The 20,633-nt window shown below is 39.1% G+C and overlaps 1 protein-coding gene across 1 annotated transcript in view; it reads right to left on the bottom strand.

Annotated features, from left to right (window-relative positions):
• oca2 (oculocutaneous albinism II) overlaps positions 1-20,633 on the bottom strand; it is a 41,958-nt gene that overhangs the window by 15,320 nt on the left and 6,005 nt on the right. Inside the window, exons 3-17 of the mRNA XM_046050024.1 lie at positions 19,434-19,616; positions 19,075-19,132; positions 18,365-18,437; positions 17,630-17,787; positions 17,455-17,537; positions 15,613-15,766; positions 12,999-13,070; positions 11,696-11,761; positions 10,691-10,747; positions 9,375-9,499; positions 8,742-8,880; positions 4,539-4,671; positions 2,534-2,681; positions 2,041-2,098; positions 1,783-1,891 (exon numbers count right to left, since the gene is read on the bottom strand). Coding sequence (XP_045905980.1) covers positions 1,783-1,891; positions 2,041-2,098; positions 2,534-2,681; positions 4,539-4,671; positions 8,742-8,880; positions 9,375-9,499; positions 10,691-10,747; positions 11,696-11,761; positions 12,999-13,070; positions 15,613-15,766; positions 17,455-17,537; positions 17,630-17,787; positions 18,365-18,437; positions 19,075-19,132; positions 19,434-19,616 — 1,616 coding nt within the window. The remainder of the gene's footprint in view (positions 1-1,782; positions 1,892-2,040; positions 2,099-2,533; positions 2,682-4,538; positions 4,672-8,741; positions 8,881-9,374; positions 9,500-10,690; positions 10,748-11,695; positions 11,762-12,998; positions 13,071-15,612; positions 15,767-17,454; positions 17,538-17,629; positions 17,788-18,364; positions 18,438-19,074; positions 19,133-19,433; positions 19,617-20,633) is intronic.

The raw sequence follows: 20,633 nt of genomic DNA, 5'->3' as shown, positions 1-20,633 counted from the left end.
TTCTTGAATGGCCCAGCCAGAGCCCTGACTTAAACCCAATTGAGCATCTCTGGAGAGACCTGAAAATGGCTGTCCACCAACGTTTACCATCCAACCTGACAGAACTGGAGAGGATCTGCAAGGAGGAATGGCAGAGGATACCCAAATCCAGATGTGAAAAACTTGTTGCATCTTTCCCAAAACGACTCATGGCTGTATTAGATCAAAAGGGTGCTTCTACTAAATACTGAGCAAAGGGTCTGAATACTTATGACCAAGTGATATTTCAGTTTTTCTTTTTTAATAAATTTGCAAACATTTCTACATTTCTGTTTTTTTCTGTCAAGATGGGGTGCTGAGTGTACATTACTGAGAAATAAAATGAACTTTTTTGATTTTTGGAAAATGGCTGCAATGAAACAAAGAGTGAAAAATTTAAAGGGGTCTGAATACTTTCCGTACCCACTGTATATGGTGAGTTTTCTCATAAACTGTGGGCGCTGGTCAGTTCGTGTGTCTGTGTGTGCGTTAAAGGGTACACCAGTTTGATCCCGTGTGGATGCTTGCGGTTGGATGTGTGAGAGGACACCGTTCTAAATTTTGTGTGCGTTGTGGACAACGCAATAAGCGGTGTGTGTGAATATAATGAAGAAAGATAGATATAAAGATAGATATAAAAGGAAGAAGAAGGAATAGCCTAGTAGTAAAAAGCGGATTTCTTCTCAACATATCATCGCAGCATTATTGTTTGGACACAACACGCTATAATAGGCTATCACCCAGTAGTGGGCCTAAGTAGAGTAGCTAATATTACTTTTTTAAGGAGTAGATCTATAACCTATGCTAAGTAACTAGTAGGTAATATTATTTCTGAGTAACTTGCCCAACACTGAGTTGACAATAAGGATCAGATAAATTGGGAAAGTTTTGATTATTGCTTGTTAGAGGCTATGTCTAATGTTTACTTTGACTTTGTTGTCTATTGATCACTCATGTAGACTAAATATACACTTTGCTGTGTGAATGGTTGCTTTTTAAGTCGTCCTTAATTTAAAGGTTTTGGCACGTTATTAATTAATTTCTTGTGAATGGTTGTGAAAGGGTTTAGGCTATATAAGGCCTTTTCACGCGGGTCGCTCTGCGCTCCTCATCAACAGACAGGCAAACAAGCGCTCCGCGAGGTAACCATGGCAACGGCTTCTGTGTGACTGGTGTGATCCCGTTAAACTGTCGCGGTCATTCTCGTCTCATGCACACGCCCGCCTGCTGCCAGAGATGAAATGTCAAACTTTTTCCTACAGTTTCCAACAGATAGACACTGATCAGCTGTTTGAGTTTCCTTTACCTTCCATGTTAGAGCTGCCGCCAGTTTAATCAGGGTGGTCTCAGTATATTTTCCTGCTTTTTTGCCCTTTGCCAATCACATGCCTGCATTCTGGTGATTTTACAACTCAGCTATATGTACACAAATTTATGTGTGTAACTCAGTATTATTGCCAAGAAACTCTTCACAAAGAGACATCAGTTCAAAGACTGTATCAAAGCTCATATTGTAGTTTTGCTGGAAATTTTTCCTCAACACAGCTTTGAAATTGTAGCACATGCATAGATATCATGTGACTGTTCTAAATGCAGCTCAGTATCCATATAAATTGTTGGTTGCATTTACTAGTCAACCCATTATTTAGGCTCATTTCAAATGCAAGGGCAGAGGAAGCTGCATTCATAATTACATGACAGAACCTATAACCACCCAGCGGGGCCTGTAAAAAGAGTACAATAATGAGATAGTGCTACGCTTACCGAGATCAAGATGAATGCTGGGAACGAAGGAGTTGAGAAAAAACATGAAGATCACCACACCAAGGACGGACACACACTTCACTAAGAGGACCTTGTCAGTTATTCTGTGCTGTGGAGGAGAAAATGTATTCTTTTATGATACCACTGACAGCATTTGTCTCAAGCGAAGTTTCAAAAAACTTCATTATTGAGATAACATCAATGCGCCACGGTCACAGTGTGTGAGGAATCTTTCTGAGGTGAAGTATGAAAGCCTACCTTCTTTTGTAATTCTTGAATGTTTTGCTCCCAGTTCTTATCCTCTTGAGAAATTTGGCTGTCAGAAACAGGAACATTTTAATCTCATATTCATTCCATGTTAGTGTCAATAAACAAAAAAAGTATGGACTAATTACTCTCTTAAGAGTTTTAAAATATAAATTAGATCATGAAAAGTGGTGCCTCTAATTGCTGTTTATGAATACATATTGGGTATGAAATTCTGTTTTTGGTATAATTGCTACATCTGGGGGGACAAATAAACTATTCTTGGACTTCCTTGTGTTCTTCCATCCTCGATTATTATTTTTTTTTTTTACGAAACAAAAAGACTACATATAATTACAATGTTTTTCCGCATTTAAACAGTATGCACCAATAATGTCTTTATAATGTGTAGTTATACAGAAAATGTGTTTCTGTGAAAGGTGATAAAAACATTCTTAACAATGAAAAATATATTCTGTTTTCTGTTTTGTTGTTGTTTTTTTACCTATGGAAGGTTTTCATCATCTTGCGGAGCAGACTTTCCAGGTTGAGGACTTTTTGCATCAGGAGGCATTTCACAGCTGTCTCCTCTCGGCTAGCGGGGTTAATGCGCTGAGCTGTCTGCCTCCAAACCAGGATCTCGTGCTTGAGTTCTGGATGAACAGGACAAATAGAGCAGGGGAGAAAGCCACCTGTATTTAGTACATTTTCAACACATAGACTCACACAGTCATTACAATGGAGAAGCTTAGTAACAGTATGTAGCATGTTCATAGTGGGGGATTTGGTTGGTAATAGCTCCTGGAGCTGAGGCTGACTGAGGGGATATAAAGATGTTTTCAGTCAATATGCTGTGAGCCCCTATAGAGGGACAAATGCAAGCAGGCGATGGGCACATTGACCAGCTCAGGAAAAAGCCAATGTTGAGGCAGAGATACAGCTTGAGGGAGCTGGACGCCTGTGTAGATATCAGTAGGTGCCATCCTTTTTCAGGAAGGTTGCTAGGTGACCTTAATAGGATCTAACTGGCACAGGAAAAAAAACATTCCTGTAAGCGAATCCACACAATTACCAGTCGTGGCGGGGGCTTTGAGCTGATTTAGCCGCATGCTCTCCTAGATAGGCCAGGTTGGCGGGAGAAGCGGAAAACTCCACAGGGTGGGATTTACAGATGAGCTATCAGGCCTGCATTGACTGGTCACCACAGCGATCATCAGTGTCTTCCTTCAACCTTCCTGGGGCACCGTGTGACAATATAGCTCCTACCAGTCGGTCTTCCTTACTCCTTAAATGGGAGTGGTGTGGCGACGTCTGGGAGGCTTGGTGGTCTCTTTTTTAATGAGCTCCTGCTGAGGTTTTCTCAGAGGGGGGCCACTGTAGTATTGTACTGTAGTACTGATAAGGGGTGACTTTGTTTCTGGAAGAACAACTATCCCTGTTATATTAGTTTGTCCATTATCTACATCCCAGGGGTCTCGTATGCAACGATCTACAGTAGCAGCAAATAAATTCTAGGATGAAGGGCACAGTTACTATGCAAACTAAACACACCCTGTGGTTTTCATTCTTATTAAATGATCGTACTCTACCTCTGGACAATGTAAGGTTTTGAGAGATAGCCAAATAATTATGTTAATGGGTAATTAAAGAGATACAAGAACTGTGCTGTACCAGATTAGCTGAATATTTTCTACAATAGCACAATTAAAAAAAGACACTGGAACCAAGAGGGTAGTCCTGTGCTGCTCTCTGGACAAGTGAAGCATGTTTTTTTTACAGCCAACTAGTCAAAGATAACAACTGAATATCAGAGTAACAAGGAGTTATTCTGAGATGGGTGAGTCATCAGGCTCTTGATGGAGCTGAGGTGCTTAAAGAGGCTAAAGGTGAAAGTAAACGATGAATTTAGCAGTATGTGCACTTTAATAATAAAACAAAATTTTAGCCACATTTACTGAGACCTAAATTGGGCTTAAAAATCCAAAAAGCAGCTGGAAACCTACTTATAAACTATTACATCATGACCGCGGCTACCATTTTATTAACGAGCACGCCATGAACCAGAAATGTTTAATCTGAGATAACGGGGTGATCTGATGAGGACAATGTGAATGCAGTATTGTGGGAAGTCTTCAGTTCAGAGGGCACTATGCATCATGTGTGGGAGTTAGAAGGCTGGGGCCATAATGAGTTAATTAAGTTTCTATGAGGTCACTACATCACCTAAGAAGGTGAGTCGCTGTAGCGAGCATGTGCACTGATGTTCTTAGCGAGTTAATACACTTCATAATAATAATAATTAAAAGCTGTCATACTTGATTTTAGATTGTGCCACATCCAGAGCAATCCTACAATTTACATGTCAGTCCCATGACAGCATCGTAACTCCCCTGCCGAACGCCACTATTCATCCTTTCAAAATAAATCATCACATATAAAGAAAATGATTTGGCCAAAGACGTGTTTTTTTAACAGAAGCCATGTGAGCTTGAAGAAATATCAGCACTCACCAACTATTTCAATCGACTCTTTGTTATAGAGTTTTTTGTTCCAGTAGAGCATCCGCAGGAACGGAAAGGAGGTGAAAAGGACGAGGCATATTCCAAGGAACATGTAGCCTGTGAAACTGGCAAAATCAATCCCCTGTAAGACAAAGAAACAGAATGTGTTAGACAACAATTTCATTTCATATTAGCATTGTTGCCTAGACATCAGTTTTGATGAGAAAAAAAGAACAGCATGCAGCATGATACTGACACAGTGAGACAAGTCATGTGGTCCTCTGAGAAAGCATCATTCGGCTGTTCGTTGTCTGAGACAAAGAAGAACTCTGGGATAGGATGTGAGCAGGTGCAGGTGTAACCACTAATCTGTTGTTGTTAGATTTTATAGTTCTGTATTTTTGGCAAAGAATAGAGCTGCTAAGATGTACACAGTGGCATTATATTAAGTGACATTATAAGCAATAAAAGTTTAGATTTGAGAGCAGCCTGCAGGAACGACATAAAAAAGCAAAGAATTTGATTATTGCACACAAATGTGTGGTGATAATTGCATCCTCAAGGTTTTTCCATGTTCACCAAGCTCTAGTTTGGCATGGAGCACATCTTACTTCCTGCATGAGTAAGAAATAGCAGCCCCCCGGCTGAAGTTGTCCTCAAAATTGAGAGCTAATCTTTTCCAAAGAATACCATTTTATCAGATACATCCTTGGTAATGTGTCCTTGTATGACATCATCTATATAGCATGTAATTTCTAAATGATGATGCCTGTAAATAAAGCCTTTAAGATGTATCCTGTCTTTAGTCCTTATCCTTGCACAGTCTGAAGAATAGTGATAAAACTGGTTAATAGTGACCTCTACAGGATTTGCAATTTGAAGTTTCAACAAAGGCTAAAAAGAGGAGGAGAGGAGGGGTGATACATGAAACATACAGCAGGATAAACCAGGACATGACAAAGACAAAGTTATTCTCTACAACCTGAAAGATCTGAAATATCAGCTATCAAGCATCAAATCAAGTTTGAGTATGAAGAATGTCGTGGCAGGTGTGCAGCAGTAAGTTAAACTCCTCATCAATTGTGCAGCAGACTGGATGCAAATGTTCCCTTGATGTCACAATCTTATTTCATCACCATGTCACCTCATTGCGTTACTCATACGGCACAACTCTGACTACTCTTTTATTCACGCCTCCAAAGAGACGTGCTCTCTCAGTCTCTCAATCTCAGGGCAGGCTTGTGGGTTGGGGATAGCTGCTCATGCAAGCCTGGTGTAAAAGAAAACTCTTCCTAGAAACTAGAAACCAAAACTAAAAAACAAAGAAATGCAATATCTTGTTTCTGTATCTCAGTCCACTAAATCCTAGTAACATTTTTCCAATCGTTCCAATTATTCTATAGCACGCAAGAGAGCAGAATCTATGTTTTGTCCGTGTTTGCTGCTGTAATGTATCTCTGTTTGCAGCCATAAACTGTGACGCTGGTGTGTCCATATTTCAGAGCCAGTGTCAACGACACCTCTAACTGGTTGGAGGAGATCCATTTGGCAAAGGAGAGTCACCAGTGTCCCTCAATGAAATTATACCAAAAAGGAGGTAGACATTTTGTATGCGCCATGCTACTTGCTCTGGAACAAATCAAATACAAGGACACTCTGATGAGGGACAGAATCGCCTAAACACACACTTCACAGCTGTGCCGTTCGTTCTATCTCTGGAATTCTCATGAAAATCCCCTTGACAAAAACAAGCAAGCATGCAAACAAACAAACAGGCAAGCAAACCATGCATGCACACACAAGCTGTCCTTATCAGAGGCCAGACATGACTGGTGACTGGGTCACCTGGGAAACTGAGCCAAGACTAAACGGACAGCAGGCCGCGGGAGCCTGGTGTTGTAGGAGCTACTGTACACCGGAGGAGACCAAATATACTGCCTGCACCCGCAAAGGCGAAAATGTCACGCGCAGCGAACAGATGCCACATCAAGCAGCTGGGAAAATGTCATGTCTTCTAGTGATGTAGCACTATGGCCCTCTGAGCATAAGAAGACTGAAGGTTATGAGAAGAGCCCACAAGTCATTGCCCTTTTCAGACAGTGACAGGCTGCCCTGATTAACTCAGCGATATCTTATTACTGCTGTTAACTGACATCACTTTTGTCACAATCTGTACAATAGAGGACAACTTGCCTCTAAATAGTTTTCCAAAATATCATGGGGTGAGAGAGAATAACAATGTAAAGTGGGCAGTGAAGTCAATTTCATTCTAGTCCCAGGGTCAAAGTCAGCTAAACTAATATTTAAATGCAGGTATGATGTGCTACAGCGATGCAAATTGATGATGTATGGCATGGATTGCCACCAAGGTCTCAACCAAGTGCGATGTACACCACAGGAAACGAGCCAGGCGTTCAGTTACATGGTTTCACACATCCTTGCATCAGGAGTGATGCTGTCTCCTTCACAAGTTTAATCAGACACTAATACCAAAGAAAGGGTCTCCAGTGTGATCTACAGTAGCATGCCACTCATAGAAGACCAGACCAGACCGACATAAGCTGCTGCAATGGTGCAGGCGAGCAAGTATAGTATACTGTAGTATAGTATAGTATAGTATAGTATAGTTATATTTATGCTAAAAAAGGTTTGCACAAGGAGGTATTTAAAGTCAAATCTTATAAACATTTGGCTATAGGAAGACTGCTAATGCGACAGCATTAGGCAGATACCTCTTTCTCTTTCTCCACTGGTTTGACATTTTTAATTCCTATGATTTATGATGGCAGCAACAAAAATATAAATTGGTTTCACTGCCACTACATCTCCATTCATCACCTCAACATCAACATAAATAAAGGTTGAACAGGGTCACAGCTCACGACTGTATAAATACATTAAGAGATTGTGCTAAACAGAGATAACATATGCACAAACCAGCAAACACAGATGATTACATTCACGCAGTGCTTACCCATAAAATACTTGTCTGTATGTACACTATAAATGTGTGTATGCACTGTAAAGTCTTTATTAGGTATTGAATGTCAGAGCTTATAAGAGGAATATGAAGGCTTTAGAAAACTGCCTGCAGCATCACACCTGCTCGTAAAATCTCACCTTAAGGTGATACAGTAATTGCATGACTTTGCAACACACATTCCTCTAGGATCTTTTATTTAACGACAGTGTCTTTGAGTATCTTGAAAAGCACTCTATATATAAAAAATATTTTTAATACATGTATTGGGTACCCAATGTTACTATCCTTATCCACGCTAATGTTTTAATATAAGGAAAACAACCTCAACGAAGATAGAAAACCTCAGTATTATATTAACACAACCTCCAGAAAGAGAAAATGATATTTAGTACATCATCAAGGACCAACTTAAATGTCACCATTGAATTTATGAAACTTTTTCAAAGCAAACTGTAAAAATTTACAATATGTTTTCTTTGTCATTGAATTGATATCACCTGACAACAGTGATATTTGATTAATTTAATTAACAGCAGATTTGAACAAAGTAAAGGTGACAACAGTCTTAGATTTCTTAATGAAACTTGCCAGTTTCAGACTACCATGTTGTGCTGAGCCTGTTGTAGAGGAATTGTTGGTTTTGTGTGCTTGAATGCTAAAGTAGCTTTTAGTCATTTTTGCGCAAAAAGACTCACAAAATCCTTCACCGCCTAGAGGGCAATGAATCAATATAAACACAGTAACTTCATCAATACAAATAACCTATAAGAAAAAGTCTTAATAATTAATTTTTTTCCTGGTGGCTGTTCCACACGTGTGTGAACGTAAGTTTCTGTTTGAGCACTTAGGCTCAGTGTGTAGATGTAGTGTAAAAGCACTTTGAGTGGTCAAAAAGACTAGAAAGGCGCTATACGGAGCATTTATATTGCTGCCTCAATTCAAAAACAACCGCCCTCTGGAATAGTTGATTGCGAATACAAAAAAGATAAATAAAGGACTAGAAGAGACGTGAATCCATTTCAGGTGATTTGTCATTCACCTGTCACAACACCATCTGTACAGCTTAAACAGCAATTTTCCCATCATCGTATTAATAGCTGTTGCTCACAAGTCATGAGGAGCATTGTGTTTGCTTTACTAAGTGTCTGGTTCATGTGTCAGATTACACCGAGCGGATCTGGTACAGTACATCAGTGCAAGTTTAGGCAGAGAGCTGTGAAAGTGCCTACTTCTTTGCGCAGGTCCTGATTTGATACTATAATCACATTGGGTGGATCTCCGACAGCTGTGGCAGCCCCTCCAATGTTGGTGAAGATTACTTCTGCAATCAGGACATGTCTGGGGTCTAGATTAAGCACCTCACACAACCTGTAAAATCAGATAGAGACAGAAAAGCCCTTTAGCCCCGATTAGATTTGACGGCTTGTGGGAGAAATAAATGCAGGAATATAAAAAGACATCAGTCCTTCACATCGAGGCTGTACAGGATATACACCCGCTGGCCTCGTTACAAATTAGAGCACCAAATCTGTGTTATGTTTATTGGGTGTCTAATTTCAGGCAAGTAAAATATAATTTCCAGTATATTCTCATCTTTTAGCAGCAAAAGCAATTTTTTACTAGAAATATTGTATGGTTACTACCTATGCATCACTGATTAGCTACATTAACTTAAAGGCAAAAAGCTAAAAAAATTTAATTAACTTCTTCTATAACCTTGATACACGGCTAGCCTGGCTCTGTCCAAAGTTAACAAAGTCTGCATACTGGCTCCTCAAACACTTACTAATTAAATTTTGTGTTAATTATATGTGGTTTGTTTAATCTGTACAAAAACCGACAATGCTACAGTTAGACTCTACCTTATGGTGACAGGGGTGAAAAGCATCATAGTGGTCACATTGTCCAGAAAAGCAGAGAGAATGGCAGCGATGAGACAGAGGATGAAGATCATTGGCCACACTCTTCCTCTGGCTAACTGGTAAGCCTACAGAGAGAAGTAAGAGGACAATGAGGTAATGTTAATGGCAATGAGTAAAATCGAGTCAAAGTAATCATTGAGTGGTGTTGCTGAGGACGGGTTCTGACACTTCTGAAATGTGTTTCAGCCTTTCAAAGCATCAAAAATGTCATAGTCATATATCATAAATAAGCACTTTAATGCTTAAATTACCATTATGAGTAGTAGCACTAGAAAGGGCAGTGTATTCAGATTCCAAAAATAGCCATGTCATATTGAACTACGCACAGATTCACACTCAGTCTTTAATGCTAATATGCAAGTATTAGCCCCATGGGAGCGGCTCAGGATGACCACCTTTTGGATGTAATAGTACATCAGAGCTGCCAAGCTGTTCTCAGGGAAGGTATTTTAATTTGGAGTGCCTGCCCTTGTCCAACTCACACTTAAATCCATGTACCTGCAAGATCCCTCGATTTATTCTCCTTGTCTGAGTGCTACTGTACCTAAAGGACAAAGGCATTTGCCCTCCTTCGCCATCTACACCGAATATCCAGGATTAAAACTGAGCATGCCAGAGCTGTTGACCTTGATGAAGGTCTCATCTCCTACTGTAGAGTAACAGACTTATTTGAGAATGTGGATCCCTTTATTATTCGTAGGATACACGTAACACAATAGTACAGCAAGGCTTAAGCTAAAGTTATTGTGTTAAAGCTAAATTAACTTTGCAGTACTGAAGTCCGCAACGAGAGCAATTGCAGTCGGAGAAAACAAACTATTAAACAAACTCGGCTCATTTTAATAGACAGTGCTGACCTAGTTTTCTGAACCTTCCCATAAAACAAATGTCATTCTTGTCAGCCTGTTACAGTGCTGTACTTTAAAGTCAGGATGTAAAGATAGGCATCAAACTTGTTAGGTCATCTTAGATTACAAAGGTCTTCCCAAATATTGGTCATGTCATAGCATAACAACTACAGGCTTGTCATGTATTAGTGCTAATTTCAGAAATAGCTCAAAGCTTGTCGCCTTTGAGACAACTCTAAAATACCAGTGGGTGGCTATTTTCATAGACTCGTCACTCAATATTCCACATGGTCAAAGGTCATGCAAAAAGTATCCCCCCATGTTCAAAACGTCAGACTTTCTCTACTGATTGTATTGATTTGGTTATTTTCTGTGTTGGTACTAGGACCCATCGCACAGCCTGCTCACCTTCACAGCACAATAATCAAAGAAGCCAGTCTCTGAAAATATGGCCACCAGTACCATCTGGAAGAAAGATGAAATTTTTGTTAAAAAACAAAAATCTTTTACCATTATGTAACAAGATCATATTTCAAAAATAGTCACCACAGACGACAAGTCGGTGCTCACGTAAGAGATGGCAGTCGGTAAAACAGACATAACCAATGTGCTCAACTTTCAGGATTCTAGCATTCTTTTCACTGATACTTTATTGTCATACCCGTCAAGGTACCACAGCAAAATGAGTGCAAAGGCCAAGAACATGGTCCAAAAAAAGTGGTGATAGCTCCAAACTGTTATTGAGTGATATTTACCTGAATATATATTATACACAAATAGTTTAACATAATTGCTTTGTATGGAGTTTGTTGTAGCACATATAAATACACGGTGTCTTTGAAATGTGTTGCCTTTACTGTAGGTTTGGAATATTTTCAGAAAGCACCTCTGCTGTATTTCACAGAATAAGATGAACATTTCAGTGGCAGCTGTTGACAGTGGAAGTTGTCCAAAGGAAGCTACCATCTGTGGTCATGCATCAATATGAAATTTAGAAATTTACATATCACTGATCTGGCAGAATTATCTTTAATGTGAATAATGATTACTATAATATTTTGTTATAGATGTGATCAGCTATGAAGTTATAATGTGTCTGAAAAGAATGGTTTAACTGAAATACAGCCTTTTAAGCCTTCATAGAAACTCTTCAGACATCCTCTTCTTGACACTTGACAGGAAATGTTTGTTTCCATGGAGACAAGATTTTATATTGTCAATTTCACTTGCCTCCACATAAACAGATTTCACTGTCAGTAGTTGATAGATTGATCGAAGACTGATAGAACGTGCATAAAGGGAAGTGAAGATGGTGATATGAAATAAAATAATACTTCTGTGTAAAATCTCACAAACCAGACTGTCCACAAGAGTTTAATTAATTTCATCATTAATTTGATTTATTGGTCTAACCATGCCAAACAGGAGAGCCAGCGTCTCATAGTCGATCCACTCTACCACAGTAACCAGACTGGGCCGCTGTGGGAGAGACAAAGAAAATAATTAGATGTGACAGAGATTTATTAACAATTATCAGATCTGTGGAGAAAAAGCAAAAAGGTAAAAGTCAAAAACTTCATGTCAGATTAATGAATCCCTAGTTAATGTGGCAAACTGCTATTTCCAGTACAGGGCTAAACTTCCTGGCAAGTTTAACACATTTATTTGTTGTAACTGTAACTTTGTTGTGTTTTGGCACTGCTATAACTCCTCCTGGCCCAGATTCTGCCTTTGGGTGCTATAGGTCTTTTTCCACAGACGACATTTTGACTTGTTATAGCAGGAGGAGCACAGGTGGAACGTGTAACACTAACGATAGCTCTGTTCCACTGAATTGCCCAAGTGAGCCCACAGGGTCAATACTCTCAAACCGTAACCCGTAATTAATGTTATTAATTACACCTGTGCATTCCCTACATAAGTTGGAACTTTGAAAACTATTTTCCAACTTGTGATACTTTACTGACCCTTAAAATCTAGGAACTAGATACCCTTCCTACATTCATTGCATACCCTTCTTTTTGTTGCAATAGATTCTGAGTGCTGTTTCAACACAAAGAACTACATTACATTATTTACATTATACAATTCATTTAGGTGATGCTTTTATCCAAAGCAACTTACATTTGCTATACATGTCAGAGGTCGCACACCTCTGGAGCAACTAAGGGTTAAGTGTCTTGCTCAGGGACATGTTGGTGGATGTGTCACAGTGGGGAATTGAACCTGGGTCTCTCACACCAAAGGCATGTGTCTCAGCCACTGTTCCATCCCCAACTATCAGCTTCTTTACAGACAATCTATAATTAAAATCTTGGCTTTTATTTTTTAATGACTTCTGTATGTATGTGAATGCAAGAACATCTCAAACTATAAATTCTTCTGGTACAAAAATGAAACTGGCCTAATTGACATGGCAGCCATTTTGAATCCTTTGAGTGGGAAACTCTACCAGGAAGAAGTAATTAACCCAGCTCTGTTTACCATGCACATCATGTAATATCACTCAACGACTTGCTATCAATTCAGCTAGGGTTGCTAGCTAACTTGCAACTATTTTAAGCTAACAAACTTTCTGTCTAATTTCAAGCTGTCCTTATTGTTCCCTGAAATTTCTGGCAGATTGGCAACTCAAATTTTGACAAAAGTATAGTGTTTGAATAGCTAAGCAGTTCTAGCCATCACTCATTAAAACAGAAGAGTAAAAGAGACTCACATCACCAATGACAGCCAGGGCAGCTAAGGCTGCCAACGATCCCAGCATGGCTGCCAGAGTGCGGTGCACAATCTGAAAATTCAAAAGATTCACCAGAAACAATAAATTGAATGGCTCGGAATCGAAGAAGGTTACAATATTAAAATATCAACATTTAGATAAAGATTAAACCACTATCTTTCTCTCTCTCTCACTCTCATTCACAGAGCTACACTCTCACAAAAACTGAACAACCCAAATCAAACAGGCACATTAAGTCAATTATTCTCCATTTACATGCATAACAAATCTGGAATTCAAGTCAAATGCTTTAATTACCTTTGGTTAAGTCACATGGGTGGAATAACTTTATAGTCACTGCTGCAAATCGTTTTAATTCAATCATCATTCATTTATTATGTTATGTTTTTATCTTACTCATGGTGTGGGTGTTGTTTTGTTTTTAACTTTTTGTATCTGTTATTAAAGGCCATACTGCATGTCAAACTGTACACTGTAATTTAAAGAGACAATCTTAAAACACCCAACTATTTTCTTTAAAGGAAAGATGAGTCAAAACAATGTTGCTGGGGCCCATGTTTCATTAGGTCTATGATGGTCTGTCATTTCTTTTTCTGTAAAATATCGAAAAATGCAGAACTTCAAGGAGATTACAAACAACTCCATGCTACTGTAAGAGTCACCCTGCTCCACAAGGCTCCATCACCACACTCATGTATGATGCATCCCATTATTAAAAATTGTGTGATAAGCATGGATGTGTTATCAGACATCAGAGCTGTGCCTCTGACATTCATGCCAGCGCAATAAATTACAGGAAAGCAGGTCACTTTGTCAATACTGGCAAATGTTCCTCGTGAAGAAACTGGGATCTGTGGCCTTTGTATTGGCTTAAGTGGAAGATCTTGTTTAAAAAATAAAAACTATTGTATTTGCATTATGTAAAGCAGTTTTTTTTCACAGGTTTATTCTGACAAAAAAGATTGTTGGTTAATTCTGTGTCTGTTCTAAAAGAACAATCTTTGAAGAGAACTTCCGTCGTCTTCAATGCATATTGACCTTGCTAAACAACTCAGCAATAAACTGGGTCTTGTCACTCAAGGTGAATAATAGCTCAGACAGGCAACAGACCTTCAGAAACTTCTAATTGTCTGAATAAAGGAGAACAAAGGCAACCTCTTTTTCTGACTGAGCCTTTGTCAAGAATAATGAAAGGAAAACTGTGCTGTGATTCTGTCCTTTAGACCACTGTAAGGAAGCGCCTATTAAGAACACAGGTCCTTTTGTATGAACTTATCTTTGAGAAAATCATAATATCCTAATTGTGAGAGGAAGCATATGTGATCACTCATAAGTGTGATTAAGAAACACAAATCTCCTCTGCAGACGGGAGTGAGACATTCAAAATGTACACCTGACAGAGCTGAAGTCAGATGACACCTAGCTGATGTCTGAGTGGTCATGCACTGTATGATCATCTGATCATCAATCCCTCTGACTTTCAATCATGGCCTCTGCATGCGGACCTGTCAGTAACAGAGATGGCACATGAGAGTGTGTGCAGGGTGTGACAGTGCAGGCATCTCTCACAGCCCGCTGTTGACTTTCGCACCATAGTATTGCCCCTGCTGGCACAGCTTAGTGAGTTCACGCCTTGTCGCACTTGGGGAGATTAGCCTGTCTAATTAAATCCAAACACTGACTGGAAATGAATGAAAATTACAGATGTATATCCAGGGAGCTCAAATCTAATGTGTCAAGAGAGAGGCTAGTGAGCAACACATCACAGTAATGAGAACTAATATATGGGAAATTAAAAATAATACCATAACTAATAAGTAATTAATTAACATTGAATCAATAAGTGTGAACTGATTGATAACCATCAATGCCTTGTCACATATATGTTAATAAGTTACATTAATAACTTTTTATTTCTTGTTATTTATATATGAATCATAGGGAATTCCTCAGGTGATGCGTTTTTTAAACACCTTGTTAATGATTAAAACACGATTTGCAATCTATAAATAAGCATTAAGTCAAAAACATGCTTTGTAAACAGGCCTTGCACACCTATGGAAAGCCATGTGACCCTTTAAGCCCCAAGTTGGATATATCAGTGATTTCAGAAAAGAATTTGTTTCCCAGACATTTTGACTTGTCATAGTAAAAGTACAGGCGTTACTAATAACATTAACAATGGCTCTGTGTTTTTCCCAGTAAGTCATGATAGTGTGAGGCAGCGTGAAATATACAGGGACACTGAAACTGAAGCAGCTAAATGGAACTGAGCCATTGTTAATTTTATTATTATTTACACTTGTTCATACTATGACATGTCAAAATGTCTTCAATGAAAAAGGCCTTACCAGTGCAAGTGTGGGAGTGAGTGAGTGAGTGAGTGTATACGCACCGACTCACTCGTATAATCGGGCAAAATGAACACACAAAAATTCAGGACAGTATTTTAGGTATATGGGTAAAATCAGAGCTTCCTCTGCTGTAATACCCGTTGTACGTGTTACACATTTCCAATGAGGCAGCAGATACTGTACTGAAAACAAACTCGTTCATCATCCACCGAAGAGCGTAAGCATCACAGGCAATTTACCTCAAAGATGATGAGAACATAGACCCCAGTCAGGATGATTCCAGCGATGGCCACCTGTGTCTCCACGTTGACGTAGAGCGACTGGTGGGTCATGGATAACGGCACCACCTCATTATCCTGCAGGAAGGCCTGAACCGTGATGACGATGGGTTCACTGTGCGGGAAAGGATCCAGCACAGCAACGTGGATGATGTGCATGTTTTTCTATCATTGAACATTATCAGTCTATCAGACCAAAACAGCAAAGCCATTACACCCATATGATCCCAGGCACCCCCTCAACCCATTCTTCACTATGCTTCCATCTGGTCGTAGGTACAGATCCCTGGCCTGGAAACGGGCATGCCATGGCAGGAGCTTTGCCCCGTTTGCCACTGCATCACTCAAGAAAACACAGCAGTGACTGTCATGTGTGTAGGTGCTATGTGTATAGGTATTTGTGTATATATGTGTGTATAAATGTGGATGACATGATGTCTTAATGTAGTTAAGTCAGGCTCTGTACAGACTGTGACAATGAATTTTCTTGGAAAAAGACAATAAAGAATCTTTCTATTATCAATTCCTAAACTAGAAATGCTTATGTGTTGAAGTCTAGCAGCGGAGGCTAAACAGCACAACACCTTACAATGCTATATAATGCTGTCCAAGAAATCACCACCACACACTCAACGGTATGTGACATAAATTCACCTATTGCAAGACATTTAATTAATAATGTTCAGTGCATGAGGACAGAAAAAGTAATGGCAGGACGTGGAGATGGCAACTTTGAGAAGAAAGTACTCGCAAGACATGAACAAACTCAATTCACTGTTCCCAGTGGGCCTCAATGACAAATTGGTTCTTGTACATCTGACACTACGCATTTTATGAAACTTTCAGAGGACCTGTGCTAGCTACAAAATAATTTCTATGTAAGAAATAAATGTGTTTTTTGACAACATTGATTCTTTTACATAATATCTAGGTCTATGTAATGCCAACAAGTAATTCCATGCCCAAATTGTTTCCACCTGATACTACTTACTTAAAGGATGTTTAAACTGTGGTGTAATCATTGAACCTGCACACTGGTGAAGGCTTTAGCTAAAATATTTGTGCATGTATAAATTAAGATATACACAGCAGATGGTAAACGTAGAAGGTTTCCCTCTATTTGAAAATGATATAATACGCCTCACAGAGCTAGTGTTTAATGTAGACTTGTTGTATTTGACTGCATTACATTGTACAAGTGTTCATGTTTCTGTATATCTACTAGTCTTTAGGGACAGTAGGAAAATTACTGCGGTTAGCAGCAGCGTTAAAACACATGTTTTACTTTCTAAAAAATCAAGATTTTAAGGATGACGACTAACTGGTTAGAGAGTTAGAGCCAAAGCATACACAATTTAAGGATACTTTCACACCTAAGCTGTTTGGTTCATGTGAAAGACAAACTCTGGTGTATTTGCCTGTTTAGTTGTTTAGGCTTATGTCAAAGCTGTCATTTTTCGAGCAAATACCTGTAAAACTAATGACATTGTCATCAGCCTCAGCTATACTTTCTGTTTTGTGCTAATTAGTAAATATTAGCATGCTAAAATTCAAAACTAAGATAGCAATCAATATACCGGCTAAATATCAGAATGCTAGCATTGTTATTTTACATGTTCACATTAGCATTTCACACAGCCTCACACCCTCTAAAGAAAAGTCAGACAACCCTCCCTCCAGCAAAAATAAAAATGACATAACCCTCCCCCTTTTCTTCCCTTAATAACATCCATTCAAAGAAGCCAATATGCATGTTAGCATCAACCTGTTCAAATCAACAGTGTCATACAGTATTCTGGGTACCTGCTGATCATCTCAAATGTTTTTGTTAACTGTATCAGGTCACTTCGTTCACTAAGTAGAGGAATGGTCCAATTATGGGTCACCTGTTGACAAACAGCAGAAGATAAATGAGTTTGCCTTTCACAAATCAAAAGATGGTACAGCAAAGCAAAATATATCACATAGATGGCCTCACCTGCTGAGTCCTCCTCCTCCTTTCTCCCGTCTGCTCCGTCTGCTCCACCTGGATCAGTATGTACTCCTGATTGGTGAGGTCAATCATTCCTCCAGTGAAAGGCCCTCCCACCTGAAGCTTCAACAAAGCATTGTCTCTAAAATTTGTCAAGTTCATTGCTGCGGGACACGGACGTCAAGAAAAAAACGGGGATATTTTGAATACGAGACTGACACAGAATACTGCATTTTTTTTTTTAGCATAGACTGAAGGACACAGGAAAGGATTTTTGTACTTTTTGGAGATGACATTTTGGAACTGATAAAAATAAGCAACATCATAAATTGTGCAGTGTTCCTATTGAGTCCTTTTCAGAACATAACGAAGACAAGAGGATCATCCCTCTTTGAATAACGACTCATAGATTGAAGTACACATACACAGCAGTAGGGACCATTTATTCACCAGGATTGCTACCACTCCCTTTTACCTCCCTCTTATCTTCTCCTGCAGCATTCACTCTGATTAAAGGAAGATGAAGACCGTTGTAAATTAAACACATTTTAAAAAACCTGTCAAAGTATTTTTTTCTTCTCCGGTAAGTGCATGCCCTCAAAGTAAAACACACCTGCATCATGTCCGACCCGTCTCCCTGTTGATTAAAGGTCTGTTGGCCTTTTGCAGCCCGCCTTTTTGCTTCTACTTTCAGAACATAACATAAAATACCATGTGCATCAACAATGACGTCGAGGATACAGAAACTGTCTGTTGAAGAGACTGCCAACATCCTCCAGGGGTTGTCTCGATCTGGATACATACTGAAGAACAGCTGAAACCAGAATAAATTCATCCACATATTATTCACTCAGTCCACACAATTCCTACCAGAAATATCGAGTGTGAAATAAATTAAAATTAAAAAATAAATGAATACCATTGTGTCAGGGCAAGAATTTAGCTTGGCTAGAATTAAGACTGAAGGCAGAGGGAAATAGCTAGTCTGGCTTCTAAGCTTCAAAGATATGGATACCAGCATTTCTAAAGCGCACTAATTAACACATTGTATCTTGTCTCATTAATCTGTCTGTACACAAAGAAAAATGTAAAAACAATTTTGAGTATTTTGTTCCCTGTAGTGTTGCTCTTAAATCAGCCACAGACGCAAGAAATATGTCCAGCATCTAACACCACAAATTATTTTTTTTTTTTAATTTCATAGGCTTTATTAATGAGCTTTAGAGTTGCCTGTGGGTGTGTTTCTGAACTTCGGACATAACCAAGCTAGCTGTTTCACCCTCCTCCCAAACGTTATGCTAAGCTAAGCTAAGTCCAGCAACAAACTTTCTCATCTAACTCTCTGAAAAAAAATAAAATGTATAGATTTTTAGCACAAAGTTAATTTCCTTATTAAGTTAATTATTAGGTTGTTTTTTACAATATGATGCTAGAGCAACACATCCACTTACACTGCAGAGAACAACGATAGTAAAGATTGTGGCAACTTTGGAGGCCCTGAAGCAGCATCTGAAAAGACAAAACAAAGTAGATAGTCAGTATTCAGTATGATAGCGTGCTGTATACTAGTGGTTTCCAGGTTAGGAATCCGACAAGGGGCCACAAGATAAATCTATGGTTTACTTAAATGATAACCATAAATAAATAAACAATATATTTGGGACTTGCTAAATACAACAATAAACTGATCTAAAGGTTTCAACATTAAACACTCATGCCTTCATATTAAGGTGTCAAAAGGACAAGCGGTTGGGAAGTACCAGTATATAAAGCCATAGATTTTTACTAGCAGCTGCATGAAAGGTCTCACCTCATACTTTTGGTGAGCCTGAAGTTGAGGTTGAGGTTGTCCAGATGCTCGTTCTTCTCTGAGGAATCAGAGCGGGATAGGGACAGGCTGGTAACCTCGCTGCCTAGCCGATACCTCTTTTCCAGGTCCCAGGGCTCTTCCCCTCCAACAAAGCTGGGATCATGTAGGGTCATGTAGGTTATACTGGAAAAGAATAATCACTGTCAGTCCTCTAGGCATCGACTGCTATAGTTTCAGTGAAGGAAATAAACACTACATTGGTATTAAGGACACCAGCTGTGGATGTAAGCTCGTAAATTGAAAAATGTTTCTAATGCTGAGCAGCATCCTATCTAAGCAGCCTATAATCACAATTTCATTTCATTCATTCATGTGTTGTACACCACTGTCAATTGAATCAATGTAAAAGGGCTGCAAAATGATGTTATAAGTTGAGCCATTACATTAAATGAAAATTACTCTGCTTGCATGTAATTTTGATTCTGCCTGACATGAAATGATAAAAGCAAAAATACATTTTTTTTAATGAAAAAGTCAGTCAGACAACACAGATAATCTGGTTAACTGCTTCAACTACAGTGGGTACAGAAAGTATTCAGAACCCTTTAAATTTTTCACTCTTTGTTTCATTGCAGCCATTTTCCAAAAATCAAAAAAGTTCATTTTATTTCTCAGTAATGTACACTCAGCACCCCATCTTGACAGAAAAAAACAGAAATGTAGAAATGTTTGCAAATTTATAAAAAAAGAAAAACTGAAATATCACATGGTCATAAGTATTCAGACCCTTTGCTCAGTATTTAGTAGAAGCACCCTTTTGATCTAATACAGCCATGAGTCGTTTTGGGAAAGATGCAACAAGTTTTTCACATCTGGATTTGGGTATCCTCTGCCATTCCTCCTTGCAGATCCTCTCCAGTTCTGTCAGGTTGGATGGTAAACGTTGGTGGACAGCCATTTTCAGGTCTCTCCAGAGATGCTCAATTGGGTTTAAGTCAGGGCTCTGGCTGGGCCATTCAAGAACAGCCACGGAGTTGTTGTGAAGCCACTCCTTCGTTATTTTAGCGGTGTGCTTAGGGTCATTGTCTTGTTGGAAGGTAAACCTTCGGCCCAGTCTGAGGTCCAGAGAACTCTGGAAAAGGTTTTCGTCCAGGATATCCCTGTACTTGGCCGCATTCATCTTTCCCTCGATTGCAACCA

Source organism: Micropterus dolomieu, linkage group LG05 (assembly GCF_021292245.1).
Source record: "Micropterus dolomieu isolate WLL.071019.BEF.003 ecotype Adirondacks linkage group LG05, ASM2129224v1, whole genome shotgun sequence".
NCBI lineage: Eukaryota > Metazoa > Chordata > Actinopteri > Centrarchiformes > Centrarchidae > Micropterus > Micropterus dolomieu.
The sequence above is the reverse complement of the archived record's forward strand: the minus strand, read 5'-3'. Positions and strand labels throughout refer to the sequence as shown.